The following is a 24,691-nucleotide window of genomic DNA, read 5'->3' on the forward strand; positions in this document are numbered from 1 at the left end:
CCAGCCAATTAGAATGAGTTTTTCCCCACAAAAAGGGGCGTTACAGACAGAAATAGTCCTCTTTTTCATCAGCTGTACGGGTGGCTGGTCTCAGACGATCCCGCATGTGATGAAGCCGAATGTGGAGGTCCTGGGCTGGCATGGTTACATGTGGTCTGCGGTTGTGAGGCTGGTTGGACGTACTGCCAAATTCTCTAAAGTGATGTTGAAGGCAGCTTATGGTAGAGAAATTAACATTCGATTATCTGGCAACAGCTCTGGTAGACATTCCTGCAGTCAGCATTCCAATTGCACGCTCCCTCAACCTTGTGTTGTGACAAAACTGCACATTTTAGAGTGGCCTTTTATTGTCCTCAGCACAAGGTGCACCTATGTAATGATCATGTTGTTTAATCAACTTCTTGATATGCCACACCTGTCAGGTGGATTGATTATCTTGGCAAATGAGAAATGCTCACTAACAGGGATGTAAACAAATTTGTACACACCATTTGAGAGAAATAATCTTTTTGTGCCTGTGGAACATTTTGGGGATATTTTATTTCAGCTCATGAAACATGGGACCAGGGTTCAGGGACCAAAGGCAGCTATAATGAATCCCAATCCTGCTAACAGGATTAAATCAATTGAATCATTGCCAATTTGCTGGATTAGACATGTCATTTTAAAAGAACCTTCAACCTCCAATAATAGGATTGGAAACCTGTGCATGACTACAGTGACACACATCTACACTCATTTTCAAACAGGTATTCTGTGAATATAAGACATTAGTGGTAGGCATTATTTTAAATACTGTAACAAAATTGCTTACTGCTTCCAGGATCAAGGTTAGCAGCCCTAAAACATGTAGTACACCCAGTGACGGAAGAGGAAGGGATGCACCCCACTCGCTGTTCAATGAATGTCAATGGGCTTCTTCGTCATTGCAGGCGACTGCCTACTGACTGATCTACAAATAAACTTCCATCATCAATAACTACTCGTTATTATTCGTAGATCAGTCAGTCCTTTACAATTGACCAATAATACATACGGTTTTAATCCTCTCGAATTTGGCCATTGAACTAACTAGACCAGTCTCGATGAGTCTATGGAAGACACACCAATTAAGTAGACCAGAACTGACCATTTTTTTCAACGGTAAACGGCCTCAATGAACTATCTTCATTTATCCACCATCTTTTGTAGACCTACAACTACACTGGCTGCATTTAGACAGGCAGCAACAATTCAGATTTTTTTTTTTTTTACACTAATTGGTCTAAAAGACCAATATCAGAATTGGGTTGCCTGTCTAAACGCAGCCATATATGTGCAGCTTGAACGAAGCCTTAACTGCTAGGTGTACTGTGCTCTGATTGGTTAATAATGTGTTGCACATGGTCTATTATCACCTGTAGTAGCGAGGTTCTGAACAGAAGCCCCGACCGTACAGGCAACAGGTCAGATGACTAAACCTGCGCGATTAACGGAATGTGGTGTTACTAGCACAAAGCCTGTAGAATTACAGGTAAGCGAAATTATAAAACAATAGGGAATAGATTACTTGTATATTTTATTTGATATTAAACTGAATGATTCTTGAAATTAAAACAAATGTATAGTCTTCATATTTTGCTGTAAACTATTTGCATGGCTACTGTATTTTGCCAAGATTGTATGGCTACTGTTAATAAGACACAATACCAGCGTTTACTCATATGAGCTATATCCTCAATACAATTGCCTTTGTTAAAACATAGCTGAAATAGTCCTATGGGAGTGGCAAGATCAGAAAAATACTTTGACCCTGGTGTTGAATATCAGCTAGCAAATCTTAACCTGCCTTATGACAATGAAGTGTTATTGCCCATGTTACTTTAATGCCCCAGCGCATGTGCATGTCTGAACAATTCCTGCAACAATGTTTATAGTGCAGTTTGTCCTAAATGGATGGGGAATGACACATTTGTTTTTCATTGTGTGTCAGGTGACTCACCATCAAAGTCACATATTGGTTAGATTCAATATGCCCAAATGGCTTCAGAGAGCTGAGCCAATTGAGTAAGCCCTTTGATCAGTGGATAATAATATTGTTCTGATTAATAAGTATATGTACTTCTATGTCAGAAGTGGTGAGTTGAAGTAATGATTAACTAGATGATCTGTGGTCTGTCATTCTGAGGAGATGTCAGCAGGTTTTTACCCCACCTGCATAATAGCTATTAAAGCTTTGTACACACAGTAAAGCAACTGAATATACTGTGTGGTGATAACCTTCATGAATTTATTTTCCCTTCTTGTGAACCCTCAAGCAATATTTTCCAAGACTTTGCTTTCAGCCATAGAGCACACATTGGCATGCTAGGGGTATGAGGGTTCAAGTATTTTGTCTCTTGGTTAAACATCTGTGAAATACATAGTACAAGACACAATGGAGGTTATTAATTTAATATATTAAGCGCTTGGGACTGGAAGGTTCTATCTGCAAAAAGCAGATTCTGAGATAAGATAATTGACTTAAAAGTGGCGGCAGGTAGCCTAGTGGTTAGAGCCAGTAACCGAATGGTTTCTGGTTCAAATACCCAAGTTGACAAGATGAAAAATCGATCGATGTGCCATTGAGCAAGGCACTTAACAATAATTTGCTCCAGGGGTGCCGTACTACTATGGCTGACCCTGTAAAACAACAAATTTCAGTACACCTATCCAGTGTATGTGACAAAAATATTTTTGCCGGTAAAGTAACCGAGTGGTTAAAAGTGTTGGGCCAGTAACCGCAAGGTTGCTGGTTCAAATTCCCTAGCTGACTAGGTGAAAAAAGTCTGTGCCCTTGAGCAAGGCGCTTAACCCTAATTGCTCCTGTATGTTGCTCTGGATGAGAGCGTCTGCTAAATGACGTAAATGTAAAAGTTTCTGTATCCCCATTGGTTTGAATGGTGTCAGCAATTTCATGTTGTATTCCTTTGAATTTAACATGAATTGGGGTATTTACAGTATCATATAGGTGACAAAAATGCAGATAGAATCTTAAGTCCTAAGCTCTCGATATTGTGCATATCTCACATCTAGTGAAACATACATTGGAACATGCTATACAGTAGGAGACTGATATCCACAGATAAGGCATTTTATTACTTTTCTTTTCTATCCAGTATCGACTGTATTGTTATTCCCCTTTGGAACACTTGTCTTTTGAACCAGAATAGATGATGTCGTGTACTATCCATTGTCTGAATGACCTGCTACTGCCCTGCTATTTGCATGAGATCAGTCTAGATTGTGCCAGGTTGAAAGACAACAAACGTTATCACGAACTTCACATTCAAATTCAGAGCTCAAGAGCTGAAGATTGCAGGTTGGATGTATACTTTACATAAATGCTTGTGGATAGGGGACTTAACCTCCACAGGGAAATGGCCTGGTCAGGCTGGAGCACAGTAACGTGACAAAGCCTCAGCAGTGAACAGAACAGGACTGCTATTGTGTATACTGACCTACTTAGTAGCCCCACTCAGGTGTTGAAACCAGAGTAGAGGCATTTCTTATAAATCAGGTATTACTTTATTATGGTCTCAGTCACAACACCACAAGAGCTACTTCAATATAATATTTGAGGTTTTTATCTCACATTTGTTTGTTAGTTGTGCATTCACACAATATGGAAAAAGGTGTGAAGAGGGATGTTCAACAATAGCTCCATCGTTACCTACATTATTCTACATTTTTCAAAGACATACAGAAGAGGCTACTCTATCTATACCAACAGGTATATGGTTAAGTAGGATGCAGCGTTAAGGAGGGATATCATTTGTATTGTCTTTCATTCTCGCTGAAATTGATCCTGCTGAAGGAGATTAGAGTAGCGTGCTGTAATCTGAGTCACGTGTGGCCAGGAGAGTAGTTAGCTAAGATATCGCACAGAAAAATACTTAGCTATGATACCCTGTTATTCTCCACTAGCTCTGCTACCCATTCATCAGGTCCATGTGAATCTGACTGTTTAGAAATGTGTGTGTGTGTGTGTGTGTGTGTGTGTGTGTGTGTGTGTGTGTGTGTGTGTGTGTGTGTGTGTGTGTGTGTGTGTGTGTGTGTGGGGGGGGGGGGGGGGGGGGGGGAAGTTTTATTTGAGAGAAGTTTTATTTGTGGACAATTAGATAAGAAATAGTAATGAGTGGTATATTCAAAGTTCCAAGTTTAGTTAATGATTTTATTCATACATCAAGTTGTTTTGTATTTCTTTTTGACAGGGAAAGAACGGTTCTCCACTACCAACTTCTATTACTACCTTGGACTTGAGAAACCTTCATCTTTACAATGCCAAAGAGTGACACATGGCCTGGTGGCGTCGCCATAGGGACGATCACTGGCATGGACAGTGCAGGCAGCTGTGACAGTGTTGTCAGAATGAGCTCTGGATTTGTAAGTACATTTGGTCATCCTCACATTTCTCAAGTTGTATTCCTGAACCTGCATAGGAAAGCAAGCTGTCCCAACAAGAAATCGATTTTGTGACAAATGACTGCATTTCACAATTAACTGAATTGACAATAGCTTCAGGGATTTGTGGGGGACAGTTTGACATTTTGGCAATGAAGCCCCTTTTTCTACTCACTCAGTCAGATGAACTCATGGCAACGATTTGTTTGTCTTTTAAGTTGGTCTGGTGTGTCTTACAGAGTGACAATAGCCTCAAGCACCTGTCTGCTGAGGAGAGGGCATGTCTCATGTTCTTGGAGGAGACCATAGAGTCCCTAGAGACTGAGGAGGACAATGGACTGTCCAATGATGAGCCTGACTGCCTGCCCACCACCGGCAACGTGGCCACCAAGATGGCCCACCTCTCTGCCTCCATGGGCCAAAACAAGCTCAACAGTGAGTGACCTGCCCAGGAGGCAATTACATCCTCTTGAATATCAACATACCGTACTTCAGTGGTTTGTATTCATGGATGCCAAAGGAAGCCAGTCTTCCCTAAAAAATTGACCAAGAAAAAGATATACAATTATTTATCTTTCATCTCTGTGTTTTCATAATTTTCCTTCAATTCGGAAGAGGCTGAATGTACACTATATATACAAAAGTATGTGGACACCCCTTCAAATTAGTGGATTCGGCTATTTCAGCCACACCCATTCCTGACAGGTGTAAAAAGTTGAGCACACAGCCATGCAACCTTCATAGGTTGACTTTCAACGTGGCACCGTCATAGGATGCCACCTTTCCAACAAGTCAGTTTGTCAAATTTATGCCCTGCTAGAGCTGCCCCAGTCAACTGTAAGTACTTTTATTGTGAAGTGGAAACGTCTAGGAGCAACAACGGCTCAGCCACGAAGTGGTAGGCCACACAAGCTCACAGAACGGGACCACAGAGCCCATAGCGCGTAAAAATAGTCTGTCCTTGTTTGCAACACTAACTACCGAGTGACAAACTGCCTCTGGAAGCAATGTCAGCACAAGAACTGTTGGTCAGGATGAAATGGGTTTCCATGGTCGAGCAGCCACACACAAGCCTAAGATCACCATGTGCTATGCCAAGCGTCGGCTGGAGTGGTGTACGGCTCGCCGCCATTGGACTCTGGAGCTTCCGACGGACGAATCTGGCTTTGGCGGATGCCAGGAGAGCGCTACCTGCCCCAATGCATAGTGCCATCTGTAAAGTTTGGTGGAGGAGGAATAATGGTCTGGGGCTGTTTTTCCTGATTCGGGTTAGGCCCCTTCGTTCCAGTGAAGGGAAATCTTAATGTTACAGCATACAATGACATTCTAGATTATTCTGTGCTTCCAACTTTGTGGCAACAGTTTGGGGAAGGCCCTTTCCTGTTTCAGCATGACAATGTCCCTGTGCACAAAGCGAGGTCCATACAGGAATGGTTTGTCGAGATCGGTGTGGAAGAACTTGACTGGCCTGCACAGACCCCTGACCTCAACCCCATCGAACACCTTTGGGCTGAATTGGAACACCGACTGCGACCCAGGCCTAATCGCCAAACATCAGAGTCCGACCTTACTAATGCTCTTGTGGCTGAATGGAAGCAAGGTCCCGCAGCAATGTTCCAACATCTAGTGGAAAGCCTTCCCAGAAGAGTGGAGGCTGTTATAGCAGCAAAGGGGGACCAACTCCATATCCGTAATCATGATTTTGGAATGGGATGTTCAACGAGCAGGTGTCCACATACTTTTGGTCATGTAGTGTATCACGGTCGCTAGGCAAATTAACTAACAGGTTATAGAGCAAACAACACATTTATCACAACACACAGGTTGTGATATGGCTTTTTTTCCTGGCTTCCATAGTGATTTTTACCCACGCACCGCTACTGTAGTACATTCATCCATTTCAGCAGGGGAAAAAAGCATCTAATGATCATTTTGTTTGTCTTTTAGATGTATCAAAATATCCCAGTGATGAGTACGGTTACCTGGTTCCTACTCCGTTCATCCTGGCCAACAGCACCTCCTGCATCCTGTCCAAGCCCAGGCCAGGAATACCCCCAAATAATGAGAACTCTCACCCAAAGCCCCAGGTCACTGCCTTGGACAACACGCCATCTCAGAGCCATCACCCTTATGTACCCCCTGAGGTCAATGTTGTGGTGATACCCCCTCCATCAAAGGCCAAAGACTACCCTTGTCAGAGACCACCCCCTTCACCCAGGGGCCCTCTGTCTTATGAGTCCCTAGTGCAGCTGAGGAAGAGTGCGTCCATGAAGAGAACCCTTCAAAGGTCCACGGCTGAGACCAGAGACTGGAACAGGCAGCCCTCTTCATCAGCCGTTCCCATTGACTTGCACCATGGGAGCACACCCAGAGACCCCTCAGTCACCCCAGCCCAGGTCACACTCCTCCAAGAGCCCAGCAAGCAGAATGACAGTCCTCCAGTAGTGTTCCCAAAACCCCCCAAAATACCCTCCCACATTGCCCTGAATACCCAAAAGGGTACAGCCAACCCCACCACAGACTCCAGTGCCCCTTCCTTGAGCTCATCACCCACTGACAGGCATTTGTCGGACCCCCAAAAGGTGAGAAAGGAGGCCCTGCAGAAGCTGGGGCTCCTGAGCGACAATAATGAGTCCCAACCTAAGTCTGTTACGCCACTGTGCTCCTCCAAATTGCACTCCACCTGTGACCTAACTTCAGCTAGTGTGGGAGTTAAATCTCAACCCCACGGTAACTCAACAAGAAGCCAGCCCTCATATACCTCCCAAGGACCCAGAGAACCTAGCAGCAGGCCGGTACAAAGCAGCAGCTTCCTCCATCGCTCTAGGAGTGAGGAGCAGCCCCCCATACCGCCCTCACACCTGACCAAACCCAGTGGGGTCAAAGCTGCCACCCTAGAGCGTTCTGGGGTGGGGCTTGGGACCTACGTGGCCGACCACCGGAAACCTCCCCAGGATGGACGTTGCACCCCACCTGCTCCCATCAAAGCCCCAGAGCAGGAGAAAACAACCCTCGCTGCCCAGCCAGTGTCCACTCACAAGACCCCGCACTGCCCGGGCTTCAGTGTGGTGATGGTGCCCAGCATGGGAGAAGACAGACGAGAGGCTCTTAGGAAGCTGGGGCTGCTGAAAGACTAGGCCTGGAGAGAAGGTAGCCGTATCTCTTCCCAGTGGATAAATGGATATATAAAAGGGGTATCAAATGGAACAGACTTCCACCACCGTAGGCAGAGAAGCAGCATAAAAAGGGAATTGAATGGATTTCTGTAAATATTTTTAGCACTAAATGTGCTGGTTTATCAGGAAAATACCTTCTTTCTTCCTTTTCTGTCTGTAAAACCTCTTACTGCAGTTTAGTTTTCATGTCAGTTGTTTATTAACATGATATTTGCAAAGTGTTTCTAAAGGGTTTTGCTGTTACAGAATCAGTCACTGCACACTTATACAGTAGATCAGAGGAATGAAGGCAACAGGCTTATTCAGAGGGGTTGGGTTAAATGCGGAAGACACATTTCAGTTGAATGCATTCAGTTGTACAACTGACTAGGTATCCCCCTTTCCTATTCATCATATTTTTGGTATAATTGCTGTGTAACAGACTGCGTTCATTGTATGCTTGAGATGAGAACATGTATTTGACCATACACTAAAAAGTTAGCCTATTTTGTGTCAGATTGTGAACATTTCCTTAATTTCCCCCAACCAGACTGAGCTTCTTGTTGTTAAATTACAGCCATGTTTTTCCAACCATCACAGCCCCATCAGAGAATATTTTTTGTAAAAAAAGATAAAGAATTATTTATATTCCCGAGACCCAACAATACATTTTTGTCTTCTCTAATGGACATTTGTTTTTGGTCCATATCTCTAAAGGCCATACATGCCATTGTGTTAGGGCCCATTGTACCTTTGAGAGGACATTCTGGGCTTTTCAATGATATCTCTTGTGGGGGTGTGACTTGATTTTTTTTCTTCCTGGTTCTTAAAAATGGCTAACATCACAATTAGCACATTTTATAGTAAGTTTATAATTGTAAGTAGCATTTTTGTGATTTTGATATTCAAATTGTTTCTAATAGGTAAATCTAATTTCTTCACATTAAATAAGATATTGTTAATAAAGTGGACATCAAGATGTGCTGTTTTTCACGTACTGTCCCCATTTACTGTAATGTTATTTTTTTAAACATTTACTATAAACAAGTCCCAACAAGTCCCAAAGAAACATTTATTCACCCAAAACACAACCTTTCCACCTGCCTTACCTTTCTCCCCCTCGATGCACCCTCCTCTCTTACAGACTACTAATTTTACACATGCCACTTTCGCAATGAGAAAGCCTACTCAGCTGTCTGTGTGTCATCAGATTATCTTGGACTGCACCTCTATGAACTTGTCCTACTGAACAGACCGACCAGTGCTTTCTTTTCTGTGCTGGTCATTGTTGATGTCCAAAGAGCTCTTTCTTTTCATTTAACAGTATAAGAGAAAGGTCAGTATCTTATATATTGTTGGAACATTCTCTGGTAATTGTCATATCATCAGTGTCTCTATAGTACCACTGCAGTTCTCTCTCAGTGAGGTATTATTATAGTGGAGCCGTATCCAAGTCTGAGCAGAGTACTTTGCATACGATGGTGTCACATCTCGCAACTGAAATGACCGCGGTCGGTCAAGTCATATTGAACAATAGATGAAAAAAATCTATCCATTGCCTAAGTGGGAAACACGATACGGAGAAAGAAGAGATGGTTTGATTCATCGATATTCAGATGAAAGGGACACACAACCCTGAATGATTTTCCATTGTGATGGCAATGTATGTGGTTAGGGACATTAACTTAAATGTCATACTCAGAATTGTCAGAGGTATTGTAATTTGTAATTTTCTGGAATGCTAAATACATTTTTCTGCCGAGGAAGCCTGGCTCAGATTGCTTGTAAAAACCAATTCAAGTTGGCTGTGTCACTCAGCTCCCTGGAGATCACAAGGTCGCTCCACACTTGTCTTGTTTGCAGACAACAGGGAGGTTTGTCTTTGACACATCTTTTCAGAGGCCAGGAAACCGGAGGCTAACCTACACGGTCACCTGTGGCCTGTTAACACTCTGCTAATATGACAACACCACCCTGGCCGCAGAGCACTCGTTGAGTCATCCATCTGATGTCACATTGAAACTGGTTTAACATGTTTGTTCATTTCTTCCCTGATGGTGAAGATGACCTTCCTATTACTGATGCTCACAGCTAAATATTTTACAACCAGACGCATTCTGTGAAGTGATTGAGAACTAGACATGAAATGAACAAGATCTACAGAAAATATATTGTATTAACAGTTAATCCAAAAACCACAACAGTGATAAATAGTACATTCAGGGTTGGATAAACCATCATATCACAGCCTTAAGAGTCAGTGCAAGCACTATGGTGTGTGGCATTAGGTAGTAGCATAATGTTAGCTAACATTTAAAAAGGTACTAAAAAACAAACACACCAGTAACATCACATTGCCAGACCAAGTGTCCATGTAAACGTGACATTATATTGCTGGTTAGCAAAAGTTCAATAGTGCACCAACACCACAGGGTCAATCACAGTGGATTAACAAAATACTCTACCTAAACAAGTCAACAAATAGTGAGGTCTCTAGGAGTCAAAAAGGGTGGCAGGTAAAAATTGAGAGGTTGCAGAAGAGTGCCCCTCTAGCCCAGCTCTCTCAGTTCCCCTCATAGGGGATGTGCGTTTTGCTTTTCTTCCTCTTCACCTTGCCATTGGATGGGGTGATCCCCAGTGACTCGAGGCGGAAGGGACGAGGGAGGAGGGATTCAGTGCTGAGTGAGGGGCCGATGTTGGAGCCGCTGGAGGTCAGGTGAGGCGTCCCGTTCCCCTGGGGTGCTGAGTGAACTGCTGCAGGGGAAGAGGTCATCAGTGGGACAACAGCAAATATAGGGCAAAGGATCTGTTGAAGTTAAGTGGATAGCAGGCTAGATCTTTTTAATGTTTCCAGTAACTGACTTGGACCCTTATAAAACAATTGTATACTAGCAAGCAGTACGTTGGTATTATATGTGGTGCTATTCCAAAAGTTCATTCCAAAAGTATCTGAATTGTATTATTTTCTTATAATTTCAGGCACCTCCCCCTTCGGCCTGCACACCTTATTAAATACCGATTCATAGTTTGCCTGTTTTTATGTTAACATTAACTACACCTCAGTCACAGTTGTGCTTCAACATCTGCATTGCTTGCTGTTTGGGGTTTTAGACTGGGTTTCTGTATAAGCACTTTATGACATGTAAAAAGGGCTTTATAAATACATTTGATTTGATTTGAGTTGTAACTCCAGTGACAGTTGAACTCAGATAAGAGTGCCCTCTGCAGTTTTCAGTAAGAAAAAAACCCTATTCATGTACAACATTTACAGTAAGAGCAGTGAAAATGCACTGGGCTGGGCGAGGCTAACATAGTTTATTTGTGTAAATACAGTACATTTTTAGTGAGCAGATCTGCTCTCCCTCCTGTAGCCTGGGCTGTGGGGTCAGGGGAAGGGCCTGTAGCTCCTGGTCTTACCCAGTCCCTTCAGGGGCTCACCGCCCAGCAGCTGGTTGGCTCTCTTAGGCTTGAAGTAGTTGCTGGCGAAGTTCTCGCTGTCGCTGCGATTCAACATCTCCTTATATCGGTCCTCGTCATCCTGCACAAAACATAGGCAACAATGAGGGATCATAGACATTTTATGTTTTAATTCTCATATCCCATAAGGAACGTTTTTAAAAAGATGAGTACACACCGGAAAGGACTCTCCTGTGTCAGCCACTGAGCTCCTGCGTACAGAGAGCCTCTGAGCTGAAGGAGCTACTGCTGAAAGAGAGATGGGACAGAGGATCCACGCAATCTCAACATATAAAATCTACACAAAAAGTCCATCCACAAAAAATGTGAACATTAATCCTATCTTCAAAGAAATCCTCACAACATAATTTCTCCCCGTCCTACACTCACCTGATGGCAGGGCCGTTTTCTGCACCACCACCTCAGGCAGCCTCCAGGTGGTGCCATCTTCATCCCAGGTGGCCTCCTTCCGCAGGCGGTCTAGGTTGCTGTAGTTGCAGTCACGGCGCACCAGAGGGGCCATGCGCTCCAGCAGTGCCTGCAGCAAATGGCCCTCCCTCTCCAGCCTGCGGACGGTGACCAGGTAGTCGTTTCTCTCTAGCTCAAACTCCGCCTGCAGGTCCCGGATCTCCAGCTTGGCCGCCTTCAGCTGTGAAATCACATCAGGAGAACACCACTTAAAACTAGACCATACAGGCTTAGGTTTACTCTTAAATCTTATATCTATATCACAGTTCATAATGTATTCTTAACAGAATCAGCAATCAGAATCAATTTTTAAAAATGTGCGTAAGAAATCTAGTACAGGAACATGCGTGCTAGTAGATAAATCATTCATCTGGCATTTATTTTCCATGAAGATGACCCACCTTGCCCTGGGTGTTCTCTAGGAGCCGACTCTTAGCATGGACCTCCTCCTGGATGGAGTCGTAGACATTGAGCATCACATTGTCACTCTCCTCACGGTTCTCTGCCAGGGCCTCAATCAGCTGCTTCTTCCTCTGGTCTGCCAGGGTCTTCCTCTGTCGGTGTCTCTGCTGTAACTCCTTGTTCCGAGCCTGCTCCCCTCCCACCACTTCCTGCTCCAACTGCTGCAGCCTGGAGACAGGATAGGGCACCAAGTCACACTATCACACCACTGGACATGATGTTATGCAAAGGGTATATTGTGGGTGTGTGGTCACTCACCTCTCGAGGACATGCTTCTGGTCCAGAGGGCCTGGGGTGCCAATGGGAGGGGAGTCTGCATTCTCCTCCCCCTCAGACCCTGTCTGGACACTGGTCACCTGGCGAGATGCCTGTGTCTGTCTCACCTACAAGAAGAGAAGTTACACACGTCATTAAAGGGACCGCTCTATTCTGATGTGTACTACTACAAAATGCATGCATAACCTGTTATCCACAAGTACTGGGAACTTGAGGCATGTGTACCTTGGCCAGGGCTGGTTCCAAATCAGCATGCTCATGTGGGGCAGCAGTGACACAGCATGATTCCTCCTCAAGAGCTTGTTTCATAAGAATGGAGATCTCTGACTCTAGGCAATGAGAAAACAAGGCATAGTATCATGTAAAGTACTAGAGCAACATCTATACACTTGAGTGCTAAAGGTATTTATCTTAATAAAATCTCTTATTAAAATCCTTGGCTATGGTTGTCTAACTGTGTGATAATGAATTGGTTGGTTATTCTAATGTAGACAGGGATGTTGTAATGGTACCAGCCGTGGTGATATAGTGCCCTCTGCTGGCCCTAGACTTCTCCAGACTGGACAGCTTGGTCTCATATGAGGAGCGCAGAACAGCTATGTCCTCCTGTAGCTTGGCCTTGGACTCCTGCTCAGCATTATACTCAGCCTGAAGCCTAGCCAGCTTCTCCTCGTACTCCTGGAGGTCACAAATAGGTCAGTTCATCTACCCCTCCCACTCAACAGCCTCTCAGTCAACTAACCCTGTGGAAGAGTACCCTACCCACCTCTTTAATCTTCTCCTTCTCCTCCAAAGTACTGCTGGACTGTGGCCTTGATGGACCAGCAGAGGGCCCCGCAGACAACTGACCAGCCAGAAGCGCTGATGAAAATGGTACAATTGAGAATAATCAAATTTTAGACAAGACATAATAACCTAGCAGTTTGATCTTCTATGTGAAAACTCTTACTCTCAATGGTAAGACAAAGTGTGGAGAAAAACATGGTTCTCACATGACAGGTTGCCACTGCCCAGCTGGCCAGAGATGAGGGCGCGTAGTTGCTTGATTTCCTCCTGATACTCTCGGAGCAGGGCATCCTTGGGGTCCTCATTGATGCGGGGCCTGTTCTGGATGTTCTTGGCCCTGTTGGCGTAGCGCAGGGTGCTCAGGCTCTCCTCATAGTTGTTGTCTGCAGGTGAGAGGCAGGCCACCATCAGGGTGCGAGTGTTCCCTCCCAGGGAGTCCTGCAGCAGCCGGGTCAGCTTGGAGTCTCGGTAGGGGATGTGTTTGGAGCGGCCATCCACCAGGGCAGAGATGACGTTGCCCAGAGCCGACAGGGACAGATTGATCTTGGTGGCCTCACGGAGCCGCTCCCCGGTGGCACCAGTCTTAGACTGCCTCTCACTGCCTGCCAGGTCAACCAGGTTCAGTTTGCCCGCACGCAGGTGGTCCTCGCCAGCTGAATCTGAGACCACAGGACACAGACAGTGAATGTTTGGCCTCAAAGCCAAGGGCTAACACAGACAAGAACACGCATTATGGTTGAGTTAGCTGTCATAATCTGCCGTACTAGTTTCTCTCCCTTCTTTTGGACCCTGAGATCTAGATACACTGTGTATGCATATACAGTGCATTCGGAAAGTATTCAGACCCCTTCTCCTTTTCCACATTTTGTTACATTACAGCCTTATTCTAAATTTGATTAAATTAACATTTTTTCCTCATCAATCTACACACAATACCCCATAATGACAAAGCGAAAACAGGTTTTTACGAGTTTTTGCAAATGTTAGAAAATAAAAAACAGAAATACCTTTTTTAATTAAGTATTCAGATCCTTTGCTATGAGACTCAAAATTGAGCTCAGGTGCATCCTGTTTCCATTGATCACCCTTGAGATGTTTCCACAACTTGATTGGCAGAATTTGGAATGATTTGGAATGGCACAAACCTGTCTATATACGCTCCCACAGTTGACAGTGCATGTCAAAGCAAAAACCAAGCCATGAGGATGAAGGAATTGTCCAAAGACCCCCGAGACAGGAGTGTGTCAAGGCACAGATCTGGGGAAGGGTACTGGAGCACTGAAGGTCCCCAAGAACACAGTGGCCTCCATCATTCTTAAATGGAAGAAGTTCGGAACCACCGAGACTCTTCCTTGAGCTGGCTGCCCAGCCAAACTGAGCAATCGGGGGAGAAAGGCCTTAGTCAGGGAGGTGACCAAGAACCCGATGGTCACTCTGACAGTGCTTCAGATGGACAACCATCTCTGCAGCAGTTCACCAATCAGGCCTTTATGGAGAGTGGCCAAACGGAAGCCACTCCTCAGTAAAATCACTGCCAAAGGGACTTCAACAAAGCACTGAGTAAAGGGTCTGAATACTTATGTAAATGTGACATTTCAGTTTTGTATTTTTTATAAGTTTGCAAAAATGTCTAAAAACATGTTTTTGCTTTGTCAATACGGGGTATTGTATGTAGATTGACGAGGGGAAAAAATATTTCATCAATTTTAGAATAAGTCTTTAACATAACAAAATGTTGAAAATGTCAAGGGGACTGAATACTTTCCGAATGCACTGTATATAAGGTTGAGCTTGTCAATCATGCTGTACAACATTGGCAGCTAACAGCTGAATTGCAGCCCATACAGTGGAAGTCGAAAGTTTACAAACACTTATTTTGGAGTCATAAAAAAAAAATTCAACCACTCCACAAATTTCTTGTTAACAAACAATAGTTTTTGGCAAGTCGGTAAGGACATCTACTTTGTGCATGACACAAGTAATTTTTCCAACAATTGTTTACAGACAGATTATTTCACTTATAATTCACTGTATCACAATTCCAGTGGGTCAGAAGTTTACATACACTAAGTTGACTGTGCCTTTAAACAGCTTGGAAAATTCCAGAAAATTATGTCATGGCTTTAGAAGCTTCTGATAGGCTAATTGACATCATTTGAGTCAATTGGAGGTGTACCTGTGGATGCATTTCAAGGCCTACCTTCAAACTCTGTGCCTCTTTGCTTGACATCATGGGAAAATCAAAAGAAATCAGCCAAGACCTCAGAAAAAGAATTGTAGACCTCCACAAGTCTGGTTCATCCTTGGGAGCATTTTCCAAATGCCTGAAGGTACCATGTTCATCTGTACAAACAATAGTATGCAAGTATAAACACCATGGGACCACGCAGCCGTCATACCACTCAGGAAGGAGACGCGTTCTGTCTCCAAGAGATTAACGTACTTTGGTGTGAAAAGTGCAAATCAATCCCAGAATAACAGCAAAGAACCTTGTGAAGACGCTGGAGGAAACAGGTACAAAAGTATCTATATCCACAGTAAAACGAGTCCTATATCGACATAATCTGAAAGGCCGCTCAGAAAGGAAGAAGCCACTGCTCCAAAACCGCCATAAAAAAGCCAGACTACGGTTTGCAACAGCACATGGGGACAAAGATCATACTTTTTGGAGAAATATCCTCTGGTCTGATGAAACAAAAATAGAACTGGTTGGCCATAATGACCATCGTTATGTTTGGAGGAAAAGGGGGAGGCTTGCAAGCCGAAGAACACCATCCCAACCGTGAAGCACGGGGGTGGCAGCATCATGTTGTGGGTGTGCTTTGCTGCAGGAGGGATTGGTGCACTTCACAAAATAGATGGCATCATGAGGAAGAAAATTATGTGGATATATTGAAGCAACATCTCAAGACATCAGTCAGGAAGGTAAAGCTTGGTCGCAAATGTGTCTTCCAAATGGACAATGACTACAGGCATACTTCCAAAGTTGTGGCAAAATGGCTTAAGGACAACAAAGTTAAGGTATTGGAGTGGCCATCACAAAGCCCTGACCTCAATCCTATAGAAAATGTGTGGGGAGAACTGAAAAAGCTTGTGCGAGCAAGGAGGCCTACAAACCTGACTCAGTTACACAAGCTCTGTCAGGAGGAATGGGCCAAAATTCACCCAACTTATTGTGGGAAGCTTGTGGAAGGCTACCTGAAACGTTTGATCCAAGTTAAACCATTTAAAGGCAATGCTACCAAATACTAATTGAGTGTATGTAAGCTTCTGACCCACTGGGAATGTGATGACAGAAATAAAGCTGAAATAAATCATTCTCTCTAAAAAAATTCTGACATTTCACATTCTTAAAATAAAGTGGTGATCCTAACTGACCTTGACAGGGACTTTTTACTAGGATTAAATGTCAGGAATTGTGAAAAACTGAGTTTAAATGTATTTGGCTAAGGTGTATGTAAACTTCCGACTTCAACTGTATGTAAATATACCGTACCAGTCAAAAGTTTGGACACACCTACTCATTCCATGGTATTTCTTTATTTTTACTATTTTCTACATTGTAGAATAATAGTGAAGACATCAAAACTATGAAATAACACATTTGGAATCATGTAGTAATTTAAAAAAGTGTTAATCAAATCAAGTCAATCTGGAAAATGTCAAGAACTTTTAAAGTTTCTTCAAGTTCAGTCGCAAAAACCATCAAGTGCTATGATGAAACTGGCTCCCATGAGGACCGCCACAGGAAAGGAAAACCCAGAGTTACCTCTGTCGCATAGGATAAGTTAGAGTTAACTGCACCTCAGACTGCAGCCCAAATAAATGCTTCACAGCGTTCAAGTAACAGACACATCTCAACATCAAGTGTTCAGAGGAGACTGCGTGAATCAGGCCTTCATGGTCAAATTGCTGGAAAGAAACCACTACTAAAGGACAGCAATAATAAGAAGAGACTTGCTTGGGCCAAGAAACACGAGCAATGGACATTAGACCGGTGGAAATCTGTCCTTTGTTCTGATGAGTCTGAATGAGAGATTTTTGGTTCCAACCGCCATGTCTTTGTGAGATGCAGAGTAGGTGAGCGGATGACCTCCGCGTGTGTGGCTCCCACCGTGAACCATGGAGGAGGAGGTGTGATGGTGCTTTGCTGGTGACACTGTCTGTGATGTATTTAGAAGTCAAGGCACACTTAACCAGCATGGCTACCACAGCATTCTGCAGCGATACGTCATCCCATCTGGTTTGCGCTTTGTAGGACTATCATTTGTTTTTCAACAGGACAATGACCCAACACACCTCCAGGCTGTGTAAGGGCTATTTGACCAAGAAGGAGAGTGATGGAGTGCTCCATCAGATGACCTGGTCTCCACAATCACCCAACCTCAACCCAATTGAGATGATGGTTTGGGATGAGTTGGACCGCAGAGTGAAGGAAAAGCAGCCAACATGTGCTCAGCATATGTGGGAACTCCTTCAAGACTGTTGGAAAAGCGTTCCAGGTGAAGCTGGTTGAGAGAATGCCAAAAGTGCAAAGCTGTTATCAGCAAAGGGTGGCTACTTTGAAGAATCTAAAACATAAAATATATTTAGATTTGTTTAACACTTTTTTGGTTAGTACATGATTCCATCTGTGTTATTTTATAGTTTTGATGTCGTCACTATTATTCTACAATGTAGAAAATAGTAAAAATAAAGAAAAACCCTTGAATGAGTAGGTGTGTCCAAACTTTTGACTGGTACTGTAGCTAAATTAACAAATTAAGAAATGCGATAGTCAATAGTCATTGAGGGAGGGAGGGAATATCATGTCACATCCAGGGGGAAGCCTTTGAGCCTAGGTCAGAGTAAAAGACATGTCCTCTGAGAGTAATTGAACAAGGCACCTTGCAGCAACTGGTCTCCATTGGTAGTTCGCTAGCTACTCCTCGACCACAACCAATATGCAGAATATTATGTTATGTACACTGAGTGTACAAAACATTAGGAACCCCTTCCTAATATTGAGTTGCATCCCCTTTTGCACTCAGAACAACCTCAATTCGTCAGGGCATGGACTCTACAAGGTGTCGAAAGAATTCAACATGGATGCTGCCCCATGTTGATGCCAATGCTTCCCACAGTTGTGTCAAGTTGGCTGGCGGTCCTTTGGGTGGTGGACCATTCTTGACACACATGGGAAACTGTTGAGCATGAAAAACCTACCAGCTTTGCAGTTCTTGACACAATGAAACCGGTGTGCCTGGCAGCTGCTACCATACCTGTTCAAAGGTGCTTAAATCTTTTGTCTTTCCCATTCACCCTCTGAATGGCACATATATACAATCCATGTCTCAATTGTCTTAAGACTTATAAATCCTTCTTTAACTGGTCTCCTCCCCTTCATCTACACTGATTGAAGTGGATTTAACAAGTGATTTAAGAGATCATAGGTTTCACCTGTTCAGTCTCATGGAAAGAGCCAATGTTCCTAATGTTTCACTCACCGAACAGTTTATTAGGTACACTAATCTAGTACTGGGTCGGACCCCCCTTAACTCATAACATGATGCAGCCACCACTATGCTTGAAAATATGGAGAGTGGTACTCAGTAATGTGTTGTATTGGAATTGCCCCAAACATAACACTTGTTATATCATGAAATTGTTGAATACTCCTTTCTGATTAGCTTGAAGGGCATTCTAGGGCGTGCATTATTTCCCACAGTAGAATTTAATGGCTATAGTTCATTTTTACATGTTCTGTTTGAGCTGCTTTTGAAAGCAAGTCGGATTGAAAACAGTATTGGTATTGTTGAATTCGATTTTCATAATAGCAAGCTAGGAATGATGGTTTGTTTAGCTAAACTAACAAGTCTGTTTGTTTGGTTACCACAGCAACTAGTACTTTAGCTATCTAGTAAACTTGCTAGCTACTTCAATGGACGTTGAACACATTTCTACAGGCAAATGAACACATTTCTAGTGGCAAATGTGTTAATGGTATAAAAGGGATAATCAACTCAGGGCTCTATGCGTTCCCTGGAAAATAATGCAACTCCGTGGAAGCTCAGTTCCTCTCCGCTAGCGCTTCATGGAACACACCTTCCACGTCGTTCATTATTTTCCATAGAACGCATAGGTTAGTATCGTGGAGTAACTACAATGTAGTTTTCTCCTATCACAGCCATTAAACTCTGTAATGATTTTAAAGTCACCATTGGCCTCATGGTGAAATCCCTTAGAGGTTTTCTTCCTCTCCGGCACCTGAGTTAGGAAGGACGCCTGTATCTTTGTAGTGACTGGGTGTATTGATACAACATCTAAAGTGTAATTAATAACTTCACCATGCTCAAAGGGACATTCAATGTCAGCTTTTTTTTACCCATCTACCAATAGGTGCCCTTCTTTGTGAGGCATTGGAAAACCTCCCTGGTCTTTGTGGTTGAATCTGTGTTTGAAATTCACTGCTTGACTGAGGAACCTTACAGATAATTGTATGTGTGGGGTACAGAGATGAGGTACTCATTAAAAAATCCTGTTAAACACTATTATTGCACACAGAGTGAGTCCATGCAACTTATTGTTACTTGTTTTGCAAATGTTTACTGCTGAACTTATTGAGGCTTGCCATAACAAAGGGGTTGAATACTTATTGACTCAAGACATTTCAGCTTTTCATTTGTTAAAATGTGTGTACATTTTTTTCCCACTATGACATTATGGGGTATTGTGTGTAGGCCAGTGACCAAAAATCTAAATTTGATCCATTTTAAATTCAGGCTGTAACAACAAAATGTGGAAAAAGTCAAGGGGTGTGAATACTTTCTGAAGGCACTGTATATGGTTTTTGAGGTTATTTATGCAGCTGATAGGGCTGTTCTGACAGAAATATGACTCAACATTCCAGCCTCCTCACTAGTTTCTGTTTAACTCACTGAATATGTGTGTATTAGTGACTCATCTGTAGAGGCGGGTTGTGAATGACTGAGTTTGTGTGTGTTGATGCACAGACAGAGGGGTGATCTCACCTGTGTTGCAGATCTCCATGTGAATCGTAAAGATTGAGTGGGAGCGGGAGGAGTCCTTGTTCATCAGGGTGTAGCCCACAGATCGATTCCCCCAGCCCTGCACCATAATGCGCTCACACTCCCCCACGCTGTGCACTGTGTGCAAGGAGAGGTCTCGCACATATACACCATGCTCTGGGTGCTCCTTCAGCTGGCATCCGCCAACAAGCACACGCACACAAACAACAAACCTGTCATCATATGAGGACACCTTAACAAACTCACAAACATGCACACACTTCCCTGTCCTATTCTTCGCCACGGTAACAACCATTGTGCCGGAAATACAAATGCCCACCGCACAATGAAGCGTTTCCTTTCCTATCATCCCATGGCAAGAAACAACCTCTATATCAGAAACATAAATGTGCAGTACTTAAAAAATTAATACCCCTCTAATATTCTGGTACTATGCTTTCTTACCTCCATTTTCTGTTTGGTGTCATTTCCCAAAAGGTCTCGGATTTCTTCATTGTAGATCTCTAAGTAGGAAGCCCTCACCAGGAACTTAGTATTTTCTGCACACTATCTTACACAGAAGACAACTAATGAATAAGAACCTATTCTTGATAGGAAACACTTGATAATGAAGCACATTCATGTGACCTACAGTAATACAACCTGGCCACTCAAATAGGCCCTGCCAGTCAAGGCCTTGTCTGAGGTCAGCTTTTCCAACCACAGCAATTCACCAACTTATCCTTGGTGGCATTACAATATTGAAGGTGAAGACTGTACCTGAATGCTTTCGAAGATGTGCTCAAAGGCCCTTGGGATGACCCCTCTCTGGGCTGCTGGCTCAGATACCCCCTGCATGGTGAAGGACTTGCCACTTCCAGTCTGGCCATATGCAAAAATTGTTCCATTGTACCCTTCAGTCACCCCCTGTCAGTAGAAAGAACAGTCTGTTTGCATCAACCATCACATTTTCAATTGACAGTGCAAGGACAAATTGACATGCTTGTAGATTTTTTTTAAGCAATAGGCCTATATGCGTACAATTAATTTCAGCAGTAGATTGATAGCAGCCTCTTCTCTAAATGATGAGCTCCAAGGTCATTAGCAAGGGGATATACTGTAGCTTAGGTGGCAGTGGCACACTTGTTTTCCTAACTGTGACATGTATTTCATTTCAGATCTCTACTGGAGGTGTCCAATAACCCAAGAGATGGTGCTGCTGCTTGAAATCCACCAAAATCAAGTTGTGGAAATGTAGTAGGATTTATTGTAGGCCTACCTCAACCAAAGGGTAGGCGATCTCGTTGTACATCTGCTCAGTGGTTTGGCCAATGAAGTAGGTTCCATCAAAGGTGAATTGTTTTGGTGGCTCCTCCTTCGCCCCTGGCTTCTTGATCAAACACTGACACCTACTCATCTCTACTGATACTACCATCTTACAATTCAGGATTTGCTCCCTATCATTCATCGGCCGACACCTGACCACTACCTTCACTGACTCTGAAGCCATTTTTGCCTCTGTCTTCTTGGTATGTCTGATATCAGGCAAGCACTGGTGACAAGTTAGCAAGGCAAAGTCTGACACCAATGTTTGCCTATAAGAATGATCTCTTGATATTGGCTACAAAAGTCAATATCATCATTGATATTATTGGCTACCAATGTCAATATCAATCATCAGTTGTTGAATCCATTTCAGGCATTGTGCAAGCTAGCGGCAAGAAACAATACTTGTCGTTACAATAGTTTAGATTACTGTTCATTTGTAGCGAAACAATTAATCTCACTGGCAGCTATGACAGACTTCCTCCAGCTGACATACTATCTAATCAAAATAATAAAGTCTAACATCAACCTGTTGACCTAATCACAGAAGCAGGATAGCAAATCAGCATGATATAACGTTAGTCAGTAGCTAAACTAGCTATTTCACATTGACCAAGTATCAAAGCAAACACAACCTGTAACATTACCGACGTTAGCTAACATATCAGGCCGTATATCGGTTGGATTGGCAGATGACATGTCCTTCAATGAATACAATCCGTGCACAAAAACAAAACAAAACTGCTAAACAAAGACTATCAGATCGCCCGGTCGCTCTGTCTGTCTGTCTTCCCACGGCGTTCCAAGTTGCTAGGCAACCATACACTTCTGCGATCAACCACGTCATGTTATAAGTGCCAAGAAGAATCGTCCGATCTTCCAAAGTCCATTATTTAAAAAAATCTGCCCAAACAACAGATTTAGGTCAAGTTCATAGAAATATGTGTTCATTTATGCATATGTACAGTACCAGTCACAACTACGTTCTACATTGTAAAAAAAATAGTGAAGACATCAAAACTATAAAATAACACATATGGAATCATGTACCAACCAAAAAAGTGTTAAACAAATCATAATATATTTTAGATTTTATATTCTTCTAAGTAGCCGCCCTTTGCCTTGATGACAGCTTTGCACACTCTTGGCATTCTCCCAACCAGCTCCATGAGGAATGCTTTTCCAACAGTCTTGAAGGAGTTCCCACATATGCTGAGCACTTGTTGGCTGCTTTTCCTTCATTCTGCGGTCCAACTCATCCCAAACAATCTCAACTGGGTTGAGGTTGGGTGATTGTGGAGGCCAGGTCATCTGATGCAGCACTCCATCAGTCTCCTTCTTGGGTCAAATAGCCCTTACACAGCCTGGAGGTGTGTTGGGTCATTGTCCTGTTGAAAACAAATGATAGTCCCACTAAGAGCAAACCAGATGGGATGGCGTATCGCTGCAGATTGCTGTGGTAACCATACTGGTTAAGTGTGCCTTGAATTCTAAGTAAATCACTGACAGTGTCACCGCCACACCATAGTAGTGGTTTCTTTGCAGCAATTCGACCATGAAGGCCTGATTCACTCGGTCTCCTCTGAACAGTTGATGTTGAGATGTGTCTGTTACTTGAACTCTGTGAAGTATATATTTGGGCTGTAATCTGAGGTGCAGTTAACTCTAATGATATCCTCTGCTGCGGGAGGTAACTCTGGGTCTTCCTTTTCTGTGGCGGGCCTCATGAGAGCCAGTTTCATCATAAACCTTGATGGTTTTTGCGACTGCACTTGAAGAAACTTTAAAAGTACTTGACATTTTCCGGATTGACTGACCTTCATGTCTTAAAGTAATGATGGGCTGTCGTTTCTCTTTGCTTATTTGAGCTTTTCTTGCCATAATATGGTCTTGGTCTTTTCCCAAATAGGGCTATCTTCTGTATACCACCCCGTCCTTGTCACAACACAACTAATTGGCTCAAACGTATTAAGAAGGAAAGAAATTCCACAAATGTACTTTTAACAGGGCACAACTGTTAATTGAAATGCATTCCAGATGACTACCTCATGATAGCTGTTTGAGAAAATGCCAAGAATGTGCAAAGCTGTCATCAAGGCAAAGGGTGGCGACTTTGAATAATCTCAAATCTAAAATAGATTTTGGATTTGTTTAACACTTTTTTCATTACTATATGATTCCATATGTTATTTCATAGTTTTGATGTCTTCACTATTATTCTACAGTGTAGAAAATAGTAAAAATAAAGAAAAACCCTTGAATGAGTGGTACTGTATACAATAGTGGTTCCCAAACTTTTTATAGTCCCGTACCCCTTCAAACATTCAACCTCCAGCTGCGTACCCCCTCTTGCACCAGTGTCAGCGCACTCTCAAATTTAGTTTTTTACCACCGTTGTAAGCCTGCCACACACACACTATACGACACCTTTATTAAACATAAGAATGTGTGTGTTTTTTTCACAACCCGGCCCGTGGGAAGTGGCTCTTATTGGACCAGGGCACAAATAATAATATAATAATAATCAATCATTTTGCTCTTTATTTAACAATCTTACATATAAAACCTTATTTGTTCATCAAAAATTGTGAATAGCTCACCACAGGTTAATGAGAAGGGTGTGCTTGAAAGGATGCACATAACTCTGCAATGTTGGGTTGTATTGGAGAGAGTCTCACACTTAAATCATTTTCCACACACAGTCTGTGCCTGTATTTAGTTTTCATGCTAGTGAGGGCCGAGAATCCACTCTCACATAGGTACATGGTTGCAAAGGGAATTAGTGTCTTAACAGCGCGGTTTTCCAAAGCAGGATACTCTGAGCACAGCCCGATCCATAAATCTGGCAGTGGCTTCTGATTAAATTCAATTTTCACAGAACCGCTTGTTGCAATTTTGATGAGGCTCTCTTGTTCAGATATCGGTAAGTGTACTGGAGGCAGGGCATGAAAGGGATAACGAATCCAGTTGTTTGTGTAATTAACTCACTCAGGTGCATCGCTATATCATATTTGACATTGTCTGTAAGCTTGAGTTCATTTGCGCACAACAAATCATACAATGATGGAAAGACCTGTGTGCTCTGCAGACAGAGAACAGCTTCAACTTCTTAATCATAGCCTCAGTTTTGTCCCGCACATTGAATATAGTTGCGGAGAGTCACTGTAATCCTAGATTCAGATCCTTCAAGTGAGAAAGAACATCTCCCAGATAGGCCAGTCGTGTGAGAAACTCGTCATCTTGCAAGCGGTCAGACAAGTGAAAATGATGGTCAGTAAAGAAAACTTTAAGCTTGTCTCTCAATTAAAAAAAAAAAGTGTCAATACTTTGCCC

General features: G+C 43.0%; 2 protein-coding genes across 3 annotated transcripts; one reads left to right on the forward strand and one right to left on the reverse strand.

Annotated features, from left to right (window-relative positions):
• The first annotated feature begins 1,347 nt into the window (after positions 1 to 1,347).
• On the forward strand, positions 1,348 to 8,540 carry LOC139535678 (specifically androgen-regulated gene protein-like). Its single transcript, XM_071335360.1, has 4 exons — positions 1,348 to 1,513; positions 4,233 to 4,404; positions 4,662 to 4,857; positions 6,370 to 8,540. The coding sequence occupies exons 2-4, from the start codon at positions 4,300 to 4,302 to the stop codon at positions 7,557 to 7,559; spliced, it is 1,491 nt and encodes a 496-aa protein (XP_071191461.1). The 5' UTR covers positions 1,348 to 1,513; positions 4,233 to 4,299; the 3' UTR covers positions 7,560 to 8,540.
• A 1,184-nt stretch (positions 8,541 to 9,724) lies between these two features.
• kif17 (kinesin family member 17) lies at positions 9,725 to 22,166 on the reverse strand. 2 transcript variants are annotated; one of them, XM_071335358.1, is made up of 14 exons: positions 21,312 to 22,166; positions 20,813 to 20,959; positions 20,498 to 20,599; positions 20,036 to 20,225; positions 13,232 to 13,684; positions 13,006 to 13,100; positions 12,752 to 12,917; positions 12,465 to 12,568; positions 12,222 to 12,346; positions 11,903 to 12,131; positions 11,424 to 11,682; positions 11,212 to 11,279; positions 10,995 to 11,115; positions 9,725 to 10,331 (listed from the first exon to the last, which is right to left on the reverse strand). In XM_071335358.1, the coding sequence occupies exons 1-14, from the start codon at positions 21,540 to 21,542 to the stop codon at positions 10,141 to 10,143; spliced, it is 2,481 nt and encodes an 826-aa protein (XP_071191459.1). In that variant the 5' UTR covers positions 21,543 to 22,166; the 3' UTR covers positions 9,725 to 10,140. The 2 variants fall into 2 exon arrangements, with proteins under 2 accessions (XP_071191459.1, XP_071191458.1); XM_071335357.1 differs by having other exon boundaries at positions 11,212 to 11,282.
• Positions 22,167 to 24,691: the final 2,525 nt, after the last annotated feature.

This window comes from Salvelinus alpinus, chromosome 12, assembly GCF_045679555.1.
Source record: "Salvelinus alpinus chromosome 12, SLU_Salpinus.1, whole genome shotgun sequence".
Taxonomy (NCBI): Eukaryota; Metazoa; Chordata; class Actinopteri; order Salmoniformes; family Salmonidae; genus Salvelinus; species Salvelinus alpinus.

What these genes read in the sequence shown, in the direction of transcription:
- LOC139535678 (XM_071335360.1), top strand. Translation starts at nt 4,300, where the DNA reads ATGCCAAAGAGTGACACATGGCCTGGTGGCGTCGCCATAGGGACGATC. An exon ending in TCAGAATGAGCTCTGGATTT is followed by an intron (nt 4,405 to 4,661) that starts GTAAGTACATTT and finishes TGTGTCTTACAG; the next exon opens with AGTGACAATAGCCTCAAGCA. An exon ending in GGGCCAAAACAAGCTCAACA is followed by an intron (nt 4,858 to 6,369) that starts GTGAGTGACCTG and finishes TTTGTCTTTTAG; the next exon opens with ATGTATCAAAATATCCCAGT.
- kif17 (XM_071335357.1), bottom strand. Translation starts at nt 21,542, where the DNA reads ATGGCTTCAGAGTCAGTGAAGGTAGTGGTCAGGTGTCGGCCGATGAAT. An exon ending in ACATCTTCGAAAGCATTCAG is followed by an intron (nt 20,600 to 20,812) that starts GTACAGTCTTCA and finishes TGTGTAAGATAG; the next exon opens with TGTGCAGAAAATACTAAGTT. An exon ending in ACACAGGAGAGTCCTTTCCG is followed by an intron (nt 11,116 to 11,211) that starts GTGTGTACTCAT and finishes TGTTTTGTGCAG; the next exon opens with GATGACGAGGACCGATATAA.